The sequence below is a fragment of the Mytilus galloprovincialis genome, chromosome 13 (assembly GCF_965363235.1).
Source record: "Mytilus galloprovincialis chromosome 13, xbMytGall1.hap1.1, whole genome shotgun sequence".
NCBI classification, from domain to species: domain Eukaryota; kingdom Metazoa; phylum Mollusca; class Bivalvia; order Mytilida; family Mytilidae; genus Mytilus; species Mytilus galloprovincialis.
In genome coordinates, this window is record NC_134850.1 from 51559476 (window position 1) to 51573816 (window position 14341).

Here is a 14341-nt window from a genome sequence, read left to right on the forward strand (position 1 = left end):
TAACAAGATTATTTACCGAGCACTGGAACGGGTACATGATCGCTAATAGGGTTATTTCATCTCTAAGAACACATTGTTACCACCTGAGACCTGGACATAATTGAAAATCCTTTTCTAACAGGTGAAACGTATAAAAAATGTATTATAAGCGAAAAGGTAAGGAATAGGTAACAGGGTATTAACCGAGCGCTGGAACGGGTACATGCGCACTAATAGGGTCATTTCATCTCTAAGAACACATTCTTACCACCAGAGACCTGAACACAATTAAAAAACGATTTATTTCAAGGTGCACCGTATACCCCGCGCATTAAAAGCAAATAGGTAATGAATAGGTAACAGGTTATTTACCGAGCGCTGGAACGGGTACATGCGCTCTAATGGGGTCATTTCATCTCTAAGAACACATTGTTACCACCAGAGATATGAATTTAATTGAAAATCCTTTTCTAAAAGGTGCAACGTACAACAAATGTACTATAAGTGAATAGGTAACGAATAGGTAACGAATAGGTAACAGGGTATTAACCGATCGCTGGAACGAGTACATATGCGCTTATAGGGGTATTTCATCTATAAGAACACATTATTACCACCAGAGATACGAACACAATTGGAAATCCTTTTCTAAAAGGTGCAACGTACAACAAACTTTTTAAAAGCGAATTAGTAACGAATATTTAACAGGGTATTATCCGACCGCTGGAACGGATACAAATGCACTTATAGAGTTATATCACCTCTAAGAGCCCAAATCTTACCAGAGACAACAAAACAATTGAAAATCATGTTTTAAAAGGTGCAACGTAAGATACACGTATTATAAGCGAATTATAAGCGAGTGATGGAACGAATTAAACAAGGTAATAGCATGCTCCGAAACGATGTACACCCTGCTTACATGTTTAACTCTACCACATTATGTAAGTATGTGCCTGTCCCTAGACAAGAGCCTGAAATTAAGTAGTTATCGTTTGTTTTTGTGTTACATATTTCCGTTTATTTTTTTGTATATGAAATACGGCCGTCAGTTTTGTTGTTTGAATTGTATGAGGTTGTCATGTCTGGGCCTTTTATAGGTGACTACACGGTTTGGGCTATGCTCATTGTTGAAGGCCGTACAGTGAACTATAGTTGATAATTTCTGTGTCATTTTGGTCTAATGTGGAGTGTTGTCTCACTGGCAATCATACCACATCTTCGTTTTTACGCAAGCGCTAACACGGTGATTTCATCCCGTCGAACCAAGATCCATCTTCAAACATACGGACATAAAGCAGTTAAAAGGTAGAACGTATAAAAAAACAAGAGGCTCTCAAGAGCCTGAATCGCTCACCTGAATTTTTTTGGTTTAATCTCTCATCAATGATTATTTTGGCTTTTCAATTTATTTAAATGTTCTTTGAATCGTCCTATTTTCTTCAAAAGCAAAAAAAAATCATTTTCTCCTATGTTCTATTTTAGCCATAGGAGCTATGTTTCTTGACATACAAGGAAATGAAATATAAAATTTATACTAGATACTCTGAAACTCTGAAACTCATTTAGCCTAAGTTTGGCTGAAATTGATACAGCAGTTTCATAAGAGAAGATTTTTTAAAGTAAGTCAACATGATGAACAAATTGTGAAAAAAGTCTTTAAAGGGCAATAACTCCTAAAGAGGTCAATTGACAATTTTGGTCAAATTGACTTATTTGTAGATCTTACTTTGCTGATCATATTTGCTGTTTACAGTTTATCTTTATCTATAATAATATTCAAGATAATGACCAAAAACTGCAAAATTTCCTTAAAATTACCAATTAAGTGGCAGCAACCCAACAATTGGATGTTTGATTCATCTGAAAATTTCAGGGCTGATAGATATTGACCTAATGAACATTTTTACTCCATGTCAGATTTGCTCTTAATGCTTTCGTTTTTGAGATATAAGCCAAAAACTGCATTTGACCCCTATGTTCTATTTTAAGTAACGGCGGCCATGTTTTTTGACGGATCAAAAATCAAAGCACACACTTTGTGCAGGATAATCTAAGGAACAATCATGCTAAGTTTTAACCAAATCCATTCAGCAGTTTCAGAGGAGAAGATTTTTTAAAGTTAGCAAATATGATGAACAAATTGTGAAAAATTGTCATTAAAGGACAATAACCCCTTAAGGGGTCAATTAACAATTTTGGTCATATTAACTTATTTGTAGATCTTACTTTGCTGATCTTTTTTGCTGTTTACAGTTTATCTTTATCTATAATAATATTCAAGATAATGACCAAAAACTGCAAAATTTCCTTAAAATTACCAATTAAGTGGCAGCAACCCAACAATGGTTTGTTTGGTTCATCTGAAAATTTCAGGGCTGATAGATCTTGACCTAATGAACATTTTTACCCCTGTCAGATTTGCTCTAAATGCTTTCGTTTTTGAGATATAAGCCAAAAACTGCATTTGACCCCTATGTTCTATTTTAAGTAACGGCGGCCATGTTTTTTGACGGATCAAAAATCGAAGCGCACATTTTGTGCAGGATATACTAAGGAACAATCATGTTAAGTTTCATTCAAATCCATTCAGTAGTTTCAGAGGAGAAGATGTTTGAAAAATTGTTAACGACGACAGACGACGACGACGACGGACGCCAAGTGATGAGAAAAGCTCACATGGCCTTTTAGGCCAGGTGAGCTAACAAGTAAGGAACACATGCGTATCGAACATGAAGTAAAAGCATCGGTTGAGCACAAACACATATAAATAGGTCATAAAAAGATCATTTTACCTCAACCAATTCCGAACTATTACCATATGTAAGACTATTAACAACTAGATTTGTAATTGCTAGCAATAACGGAAGGCACCCCTTCCCCCTATTACCAGGTGAGCGGCAGCCATTTTGACAATTCCAAAGTCAAAGAGAGCATCTACAGATGTCTAGTAACATTTTTGCAAAGTTTCATTAAGTTTGAACATTTTGAATTTTTAATATTTTTGCTGTTCCATGGTTACGGCGGCCATTTTGAAAATTCTAACTTCAAAATCCAACTCTGCCTATGCCAGTTACCATTCCTGTAAAGTTTCATCCAGTTTGCTGAAAATTCTTATTTTTGAAATTTTTGACCTTTTTGCATTGTTTCCATGGTAACAAGACCTATTTTGGAAATTCCAACTCCAATGTTGCTCATCATTACTGTGAAGTTTCATGAAGTTTTGAGCATTTTTAGAATTTTGAAAATTTTGGTGTAGTTTCCATGGCAACATAGTAGTTCCAATGATCGCCAAAATCATCCAACACCTGTATATAGTGGGCACCTACATTGTTTTAAAATATGATGATTCTGAGTTGAAGCATATCCAAACAGTTTACCAAAAACTGATTTTTTTCACAATTGTGCCGTTTCCATGGTAACGGCAGCCATATTAAACTATTCCATGCCATAATTAAAAAGGGGGAAGGATATTAAAAATCAAATAAGTAACGAATAGGTAACGAATAGGGAATAGGGAATAGGTAACGAATAGGTAACGAATAGGGAATAGGGAATAGGTAACGAATAGGCAACGAATAGGGAATAGGGAATAGGTAACGAATAGGCAACGAATAGGGAATAGGGAATAGGTAACGAATAGGGAATAGGGAATAGGTAACCAACTTGACGCCCATAAAAAAGTGTTGAATAAAAAAAAAGCAAATAGTAAAGACATCTGTAAATGAAGTATCATGACCAGCCAATGAAAACGTCATAAAGACGGAAGCTCGACTTAAGAGTAATTCCCAATATTTAGCTCTCCTTTTCATTAGGTCGAGTACACCTTGTTAGTTTTGTGAATGAGAGAACAAGTCAGGAATACCGAGAGTAAAGAGACTCGAGCTATATCAACCAACTACAATCACCATTCGCCCTTTGTTATTATGACACTTTCACCGGATTGTGACTTATATGAACATATTCACAAAGGGTATCATAAGTGGAGCAGAATCTCCCAGCCTACGCGTCCGGAGAACCAGAGTTCACCACGTTTTTTTATGGGGTTCATGTTGCTCTTATCTTTTATTCTAAGTAATGGTAAATGTTATTGTCTTTCCGTCGTTTTTCGTTTTGTTCAAAGTGTTGTCTGTCTTATTGGACTTTCTTTCGATTACCCTTTGGTTTTCATAGTGTGAGTCTCTTTCTTTTCTTTTCTTTCTTGAATAGATAGAATGTTGTTGCATATATGTCAGTTTTGTACGTTTGTTCTTTTTATCAATGATGTGTATAATTGTCAAATTAAAATCAAATAAATACATAAAGACAATCTGTATTTTCTATTTTACCATGCTGTTCTGTTTATTCAAATACAATAAGCGTACATCACCTCACCCGAGAAAATTACTGAAAATTATATCGCTAGTTAACAAAACTTAACAAACGCTTAAACAATAAAACAAATGTAAGAACTGTCTATTGCTATTTAATCTGCAGTTCCAAAAATATGCCTTATTATGCAAACATCACTAGTAGAGAAATGATAACTGAAATAGAGAGAGCATGCGCAGTTGGGGAAAATTGTATTGATGAATTTAAATTCTTCAGGCGGCGTTTCATCTCTGTCGATTTAGATTTTTCCGAATTTTGGTCAATATCAAAAACGTTCAAGCGAGATGTTTTGTGAACAAGTGGATCAGCCGGTTTCCCATTATTAGTGTCATTAGCAGATAATAAAATTTTGGTTTCTGATGCCTCTTTTTAATCTGAAGATGCAATGGACTGTTTTGAATTAATGTCATTTGTTGCTTGGTCTACTGTTCTCGTTTCTGTTGATGTTATCCTGTTTTTCGGGAATAGGCTGTCTTTGTTCATATTGCTGGGTGTGTTTGATTTAGTTTTTGACTCAGTAGGAATTCCAATGATTACGTCGTTTGTTCCATTTGGAGGTTCAGATTTTTCAGGCGGGTCAGAAAGAGTTACTGTTCTTGTCGATACAGATTCAATAACTCGATTAATTTTAGACATTTCTCCAAGTGGTATTCCAAAATCTTCATCACCAACTACTTGGATATCATTAGAAGTTCCTACATAAGAGTTATCTCCCTTGAATTTACCATTCTCTGTATAATATAAGCAATGTCAAGGTATCATAAACATCTAAACATAAAAGGCATATAAAAGAAGCTCACAAATTGAATCAATTTACACTTCTAAACTTGTAATGTATGTTATGATTATAGCGACAAATTTTGACGTCCACGAAATCATCAATTAATAGCTCACTATTGTTTAAAACGTACTCACATAATTTTCATAATAGTATTTTCAATAACATTTATATAAAAAAAACATTGATAGTGATTTTTTTTAATCCAAATTGTATGCAATTGTTAAACTATAGTCGCATGGATTTAGTGGGAAGATTTTTTTTTATACTAAAGAGACCAAGTTCAATTGTTCAAACATTTTAGAAATCTGTTCATGATGTGAATTTTGGAACGATACTTAGAACATTGGAGAAAAACTGTAAGAAACTGTATGTGAGAAAGTACGTTATTAGAATAATTTACTCAAGTTATGCCCTTGTTTTCAATTTGAAACTTACTGGATGGTATATTTATAATAAGTCCTCCACGTATTAACTTTACGTCTTCTACACTGCTCCTGGAAATGTCATCAAGAAGAACAGGTAATAATTTATCAACATCTATCTTCCCTGTATGGAGCCTCGGTTGGGTTTTCGGCACTTCAATGACGCTCTGGGAATTACGGTATTTGTTTGTATGAGAATCTATATGTCGCCGGTTTTCATTGGCCAATTGTTTATCCTCTAAACTAAATTCCAATTCACCGTCAGCCTCACGTTTGCGTCGTTCACTGCTGACTTGACAGGAATTCTACAACGAAAACGTAGAGACGAATGAGGGTCCGGATATAGTTTACAGAATTGAAAAGAATGGACGGAAACAGGCAAAAAAAAAAGAGGGTATAGAGAATAACGGGCAAAATATATGAAGTATAGAGAATTTCCAACATAGTGTGCATACTTGAATGGAGAGTTGTCTCATTGTCACTCGTACCACATCTTCTTATATCTATATTTATCTCAGTATTTTAAATCTCAGTGTGTAGTAAACAATTCTCAGTTCGTGTTTTTCAATTTATTTCACATTAATGCCTTTTTAAAATCTCGTGTGTATTATTCAGTATTTGGTTTTCTCAGTGTGTTGAATATAAAAATCCCAGGGTGTGATTTCTATTTTTCAGTGTGTTATTATATGTTTTTAAATCTCAAGTGTACAATTTTAAATTCTCGGTACGAATTTTTTTTCTCGAAAGTTTTGACGAGAACTATTTCCATAGTTTGGGCGTTTACTGTTAGAATATTTATGCCCATTAGATAATAATACAGTAGAAGGAACTGTACTATACATTGCGTGATTCGTTACATAATACAGTAGCAGGAACTGTACTATACATTGCGTGATTCGTTACATAATACATATAATTGAACAAGATAGGGTGTTTCGTCACATAGACATAGAATTAGATAGGGTGTTACGTCACATAGACATAGAATTGAACCAGATAGGGTATTCGTCACATAGACATAGAATTGAACCAGATAGGGTATTCGTCACATAGACATAGAATTGAACCAGATAGGGTATTCGTCACATAGACATTATCATAGAACTAGATAGGGTATTCGTCACATAGACATAGAATTGAACAAGATAGGGTTTTCGTCACATAGACATAGAATTGAACAAGATAGGGTGTTTCGTCACATAGACATAGAATTGAACAAGATAGGGTATTCGTCACATAGACATAGAATTGAACAAGATAGGGTTTTCGTCACATAGACATAGAATTGAACAAGATAGGGTGTTTCGTCACATAGACATAGAATTAGATAGGGTGTTTCGTCACATAGACATAGAATTGAAAAAGATAGGGTTTTCGTCACATAGATATAGAATTGAACAAGATAGGATATTTCGTCACATAGACATAGAATTCAACCAGATAGGATATTTCGTCACATAGACATAGAATTGAACAAGATAGGGTATTCGTCACAAAGACATAGAATTGAACAAGATAGGGTATTCGTCACATAGACATAGAATTGAACAAGATAGGATATTTCGTCACATAGACATAGAATTGAACAAGATAGGGTATTCGTCACAAAGACATAGAATTGAACAAGATAGGATATTTCGTCACATAGACATAGAATTGAACAAGATAGGGTTTTCGTCACAAAGACATAGAATTGAACAAGATAGGGTTTTCGTCACAAAGACATATAATTGAGCCAGATAGATGTCATGGTTTCTCTCGGGATGAAAAAAGGACAAAGGACCATATATTTTCAGGTAAATTGATTAGATACCGGAAGCTTTTCTTTCAAATATTTTGTTTAAGAAATAATTCCTTCATGTCATGCTCTTTGCTCGTTTTAACATGGGTAGGCATTATATTTGTCGATATTTTACACTGATTTTTAACATATAATAAAAGTTTATGTTAGCTGCTTAAATGTATATATTTTAAAGGATAACGATGGAAATAACCTTAATATAAACAGTGAGTTCGTGCGCATGTGTCAAACATATTTTGTTCTCATTAGAACACGGCCTTGTTTATAAAGCGTAATAAGGTTTCATTTTAGAATTTAATATTTAGAACGGGAACAAGTTAACATTTCTTCTGCCGTTTGTAGAGGACAGTTGAAATGTGGATGAGAAAAACTTTAACTGAAATAAAAGTTGTCAATTAGAAAAATTAAAAGTTAGAAAGATATTTTTACAACAGTTCCCCTAAGAAGAAATTAACATCTAGTTAACGTACAAGAGCCGAACTGCACAAAACATCTTTATACTGACTAAAATGCACATACCTCTGGACACTCATCATTACATATGACGAAGCTGCATTTAAATAAAATTCCTTGTGCTCGTTTGATTCGAAACATCTGGAAGCTTGGACTTATAGCGGACAAACCACGTAATGTAAAACCTTGTTTTTTCGTAAATGGATGTCCTGTTCCACATCTAAAATTCAAGCAGCCATTATTATATATCTGATTAGAGAATAACCCGAATAATGTCAGTCGTTATATTTTGCCGATCTCCGTCTAATCTCCGATTGCTATATTAGTGTTATAAATAAAATTCCTTGTGCTCGTTTGATTCGAAACATCTGGAAGCTTGGACTTATAGCGGACAAACCACGTAATGTAAAACCTTGTTTTTTCGTAAATGGATGTCCTGTTCCACATCTAAAATTCAAGCAGCCATTATTATATATCTGATTAGAGAATAACCCGAATAATGTCAGTCGTTATATTTTGCCGATCTCCGTCTAATCTCCGATTGCTACATTAGTGTTATCTCCCTACGATAGGCTACATGCCGCTAGAGGGCGCAGAATTATTCTGAGAACGACCATTAAATCTATAAAAAAAGGGTATGTTTTTTTCTGATAAAAATATTCTAATCTGATTGCCGCCTATATATCGTCCAAGAATTAAAAAATATCTAACATACAAAAAAACATAGCCCCCTTGAAGTTAAATGGTTGCTCTCTTAAGGTACAGATTATGTGTCGATTCTATTTTCTATTCTGACCAATGAAATGACTACCTCCAAATTTTTGAAAGCGTGCACCATGACGACAAACCCTGAGGATCCGGTATTCCCGAACGGTCGTTACAACAGGAAGTTGAATAAAGCCTTTTTAGATCCTTGTAGTAAAGGACTGTAAGCGCATACCACATTTTCTTGTATCTATTAAAAACCGTCTACATTCGTTCACAAGTCTTTCCCTTTTCACGTACAGGACATGTTCTTTCACAGTCTCTATGAGTAAGAATGTGTTTAATAGGATATTAAATACTTTAAAATTCCAGTTATATTCTTAATGCGTTGTGTTGCTTTCATCTTCTTTGCATGTGCTACATATATAACAAGAGTGCACACACTGAAATGTCTCGCCTTCTTCACTAATCATTAATATAAAGCTTTATCACAACTGTTACATAAACTAAACACAACAAAGAAAACTAAACATTGACCAATGATGAACCATGGAAATGAGGTCAAGGTCAGATGGACCATACCCTGCAGACATGTACAGCTAACAATTCTTCCATACAGCAAATACAGACCAAAACACAAAAACTTAACACTGAACAATGAACCGCGAAAATGAGGTTAAGGTCAATTTAAACCTGCGCAACAGACATATAGATCATAAAATATTTTCATACACCAAATATAGTAGACCTGTTGCATACAGTATGAGAAAAACAGACCAAAACACAAAAACTTAACTTTAACCACTGAACCATGAAAATGAGGTCAAGGTCAGATGACACCTGCCAGTTGAGCACTGATGGGCACCTTACAGTCCTTCCATATACCGAATATACTAGACCTATTGCTTAAAGTATCTGAGATATGGACTTAACCACCAAAACTTAACCTTGTTCACTGATCAATGAAATGAGGTCGAGGTCAAGTGAAAACTTTCTGACGGGCATGAGGACCTTGCAAGGTACGCACATACCAAATATAGTTATCCTATTACTTATAATAAGAGAGAATTTAACATTACAAAAAATCTTAACTTTTTTCAAGTAGTCACTGAACCATGAAAATGGGGTCAAGGACATTGAACATGTGACTGACGGAAACTTCGTAATATGAGGCATCTATATACAAAGTATGACGCATCCAGCTCTTCCACCTTCTAAAATATAAAGCTTTTAAGAAGTTAGCTAACACTGCCGCCGGATCACTATCCCTATGTAGAGCTTTCTGCGAAAAAAGTCGCAGGCTCGACAAAAATGTAAGGTTTCAAGCATTTAAGAAAGTCTTGAAAGGGAATCCTTATTTTTTTGTTTAGGTCTTTTTTTTTCTTCTTTTCTATATATTTTTTGCCCATTCTTCTCTCTTCTTTATATTTGAGCAGCACTGTAAACTCAGTCTCTTCTTGATTTTTTTTCTTGGGGGGGGGGGGGACTTATTTTCTCTTGTTTTTCTGCAGTTTTGCCCGTTTTTTTCAATGGTGTAAACCCCATCCGGATCCTCATTTAACGGTTTATGATATGAAATACATGTCATTAAAGACTTACCCATCAATAAGTACAACTGATGTCGCATTTAAATCTGTTGAGTAGGCGTTGCAGTTTGTAACATGAAATTTGGTTTCATTTACAGTTCCTAAAACATTAAAATACAAAGATCATGTTCAAATTGAAGTATCGTGAGTTTGGCAAAAAATAATTGTGCGATTACTTGGACACCCCCATGAGAGGCCTCAAGGCATTAAAGGTAATGCAGATTTTTCAATCAATTAGTAAATTCGCATTAGAAATACGTTTTTGTTAATATGAGTTAAAAGTTGACGTGGTTTGGACAGTAAAACGAATTTGACGCGCATTTCAATTCGAATTAGAATTGACGTTAGGACGTAAAACGTTTCGAATGCGAATTAAACTAATTCGAATTAGTTCATGCTAATCGAATTCGATTTACGTGTGAACTCAGACTTTGTGTTTGAATTATGCGGGTAATGCGTTTTGGATGATAACTTTTTTACTTTTTATTATTACCTTGAGAACTAACTACCTTCAAATTAAACGGTCTGAACTTCACTATTAGCTGGATTGGGTTTACAGAGTAGATTATAATGGACCAAATCTACAGAAAATAGACATACAAAAAAGAATAGAGAAAAGTAGCGACAAACAAGAATAGATACAAATAAGAAACTAACGTAAAAAGAATTGATTCTAATAAGATTCTAACTTATAAAGAATAGATACTGATAAGATACTAACGTATAAAGACTAGAGAAAAGAGAAAAAAATAGAGAAAAAACATTAATGAGTACTACCGTATAAAGAATAGAGAAAAAAATAGACTATTGGTTTTTTTAAGAATACAGAAATGAAGGACCCCTCATTCAGAACCTATTCAATAACATGGTTGATCAGACATACAGACCTGTCATTGTAGCTTTCAATTTCACAATACGTCCCATACGAATTTTATTGGTAAATGATCGTTCATTAATTTTTACAATTGAAACAGTAAAATTAGACTCGGCTACGCTTCCAGTATTATTGACGATAATCTCAGGACTCTGTATCCTGGAGAAAAATGAGAAAAAAATAATTAATATTAGTATGTATTGTGGGCGGTAGTTCGAGATTACTCTGACGTCCAACGGCTGATTTTCAAGACAAGCTGGGGCTGGTAAAACAGCCGTTGGGCGTCAGAGTAATCTTGGACAATGACTTGATTTGACTTTTGATGTTTTAACGCCACTTTTAAGCACCGCATTTAGGCTATTTCGTGGCGGTCAGTTTTTATTGGTGGAGAAAGCCGGAGTTCCCGGAGAAAACCACCGACCTTCGATAGGAAAACTGGCAATCCTAGTCAAGTAAGATTGGAGTCGAGTGCACCCGCACAAGCGGGGTCAGTCGAACTCACAACCCCAGTGTTGACTGGTTAGTGATTACAGTATTAACTCTTTAGACCACTCGGCCACCAAGGCCCCTATTGGACTATGAGGGAGGTAATTAAAACCAAAAAAATTATATGTCAGTACTTTTTATCAGTTATTAATTTACTGTACAACATGATATTATGACCTCTAGGTCTTCATAGCCTAAGAACAGATGCGTTAAAAATCCAGCTTAACGTGTCGGTCTTGTACAAAACAGGATTTATATTCATATCGAGTTAATATGGTCTCGTCCTAGAATTCCCTCAAATGCATTTAATTTGTCATCGACCGTTATCATGGTTATACAGACTTTGAGACAAATCTATGAACATTACTTTGACAGCTTTTATTAAACAAAATTAGGACAGGTGTTTACCTGATCCTGGTTCACGACAAAAGAGGGGGGAGCACACAACTTTCGAATGAACATAATATGCTAATTTTCAAACATGTTTACAATAACATCACATTCAAAGGCCAGACAGATTTCTTTTACCTTTACGTTATTGATACTGACACGGAACAACATCATCATCGAATCTTTCAGCTATTAGAATATATATCAAGGACAATAGGGCAATCTCTTAAACCGCATCGTAAACCGCATCGTAAACCGCACATTTTGGCGAAATTTCACATCCGTTATCAGTAATTTAAATGCGAGCTAAGGTTCCGTGTTGAAGACCGTCCTTTTATCTATAATGGGTTTCTTTAACAAATTGTGACTTGGATGGAGAGTTGTCTAATTAGCACTCATACCACACCTTCTTATATCTACATAATGTAAATTGGTGAAAACTTGCTGATCTGTCGATTCGGAACCTCCGTCTATTTCAACTTACTGATCCGTCAATTCGGAACCTCCCTCTATTTCAACTTACTGACCTGTCAATTCAGCATCTCCCTCTATTTCAACTTACTGATCTGTCGATTCGGAACCTCCCTCTATTTCAACTTACTGATCCGTCAATTCGGAACCTCCCTCTATTTCAACTTACTGACCTGTCAATTCAGCATCTCCCTCTATTTCAACATACTGATCTGTCGATTCGGAACCTCCCTCTATTTCAACTTACTGATCCGTCAATTCGGAACCTCCCTCTATTTCAACTTACCGTTCCGTCAATTCGGCACCTCCCTATATTTCAACTGACTGATCTGTCAATTCGGAACCTCACTCTAGTTCAACTGACTGATCCGTCAATTCGGAACCTCTCCTAGTTCAACTTACTGATCTGTCAATTCGTCACCTCCCTCTATTTCAATTGACTGATCCGTCAATTCGTCACCTCCCTCTATTTCAACTTACTGATCCGTCAATTCGGAACCCCGCTATTTCAACTTACTGATCTGTCAATTCGGCACCTCCCTCTATTTCAACTTACTGATCTGTCAATTCGGAACCTCCCTCTATTTCTTCCGCATACGTCATATAGCTACATTGTATCATAGCCACAACGTCGCCTTCTGATGGAACATATTTAATAGTTTGCCTTCCCTGGATCAATATTTGGTACACTTCCAAATCTGGTGTTTTCTGATTATAGAAGAAAAGAATTTCATGAAAATCCACGTACCAATAAAAAAGAAATTAGTATACAATTGTTTTAAAATTGCTATTGAAAGAACCATTCATTTTAATTTTCCAGAGAAACATAGCACTGTTATGAAATTTATTCACGGGAAATTGGCTATAACTATTGAACGAACCCCTACCCCTTACAATATCATATAATTGAAATTAAGTTTTCAAATGTTTTCGCCTAGTTAACCAAAATTAAGTTAATTCTGCTCGTTGTTTAACTTACATCAAAAGAAGGATCAGTTTCCGAATCTTTTTCTAGTTTTAAAAGCAATGTCCATGAAACGCCCTCACCCAAATTTTCTTCAAATTCAAATTCTTCAGCCTCGCTATTGACAGCATATACGGCCACGGCTTCACCATAGTATACCACTTCGACCAGGTTATCACCAAACAAACAATCTGTTTTAACTATGTAGACAAAAAATATAAAATTATCACAATATTTTCGCTGATTTTATTTTTTTTGGTGGCTTTGTTTACATTTTGTATGTTTTGTGAGTGACCAATTTTCTTGTGAAATACTGTCTTTTCTTTGAATGACACACTTTTTATTATAAAGTATTTTCCTTTCTTTGAAGGACTTTTTCCCACATCTGTGGGCACTTTTCATATGTAAATATCGAACGCACAAATTTCATAATAACAGTAATTCCGTCGACACAATTAACTGTGAAATAGTGTCCGGTGGACATAATTTCATGGCGGACAATATTTAATCCTACACTCTGACTACGATAAGATGGGGTCACTACAGTTATGCTTCAGCGATTAATTACATTATCAACCAAATTTTCCTCCACGATAGGGGGGTTCGAGCCCTCCAACCCCATTGGTCGACCTATGCTATATGCAATACATTATTTAAAATGAATTTAATGCTGTGCCTAAAAACAAGTCCTGCTATCTGGCTAGTTATTCGCTGTTGTTTGGCTTCGTTTGTGCATCTGTATATTTAAAGAGGATTCGGTTATTGAGTGATGATACGGTCTGTTATGCTTCCCAATATTGTTCTTTCCTCTATTTGATGCATGATTAAAGAAACACGCTTAAGAATTTTCTAAAGAATAAAACATGAAAATTAAACATGTCTCTTCCCTTTCCTTCCACTGATGTATTAGTAATTATGATTATCTTTATTTCTTGTTGTTCATCCACAATTAAACTATGTTACCATGATCTGTTTTCTTTTAAAAATTGATTCAATACACCTAATCGCTATTTATTTAAATCTGGAAAAATAAATTCCCCTCCTAACGTGCTGTAAAA

The 14341-nt window shown here is 35.0% G+C and overlaps 1 protein-coding gene and 1 long non-coding RNA gene across 2 annotated transcripts; both read right to left on the minus strand.

Moving 5' to 3' along the window:
- Window positions 1-4284: 4284 nt before the first annotated feature.
- On the minus strand, window positions 4285-8045 carry LOC143056618 (uncharacterized). The gene is made up of 3 exons (XR_012972422.1): window positions 7874-8045; window positions 5567-5858; window positions 4285-5081 (listed from the first exon to the last, which is right to left on the minus strand). It is a non-coding gene; the product is annotated as an uncharacterized LOC143056618 (long non-coding RNA).
- Window positions 8046-8124: 79 nt separating this feature from the next.
- LOC143056143 (uncharacterized) lies at window positions 8125-13477 on the minus strand. The gene is made up of 5 exons (XM_076229227.1): window positions 13299-13477; window positions 12876-13027; window positions 10986-11131; window positions 10112-10199; window positions 8125-8254 (listed from the first exon to the last, which is right to left on the minus strand). The coding sequence occupies exons 2-5, from the start codon at window positions 12938-12940 to the stop codon at window positions 8125-8127; spliced, it is 429 nt and encodes a 142-aa protein (XP_076085342.1). The 5' UTR covers window positions 12941-13027; window positions 13299-13477.
- Window positions 13478-14341: the final 864 nt, after the last annotated feature.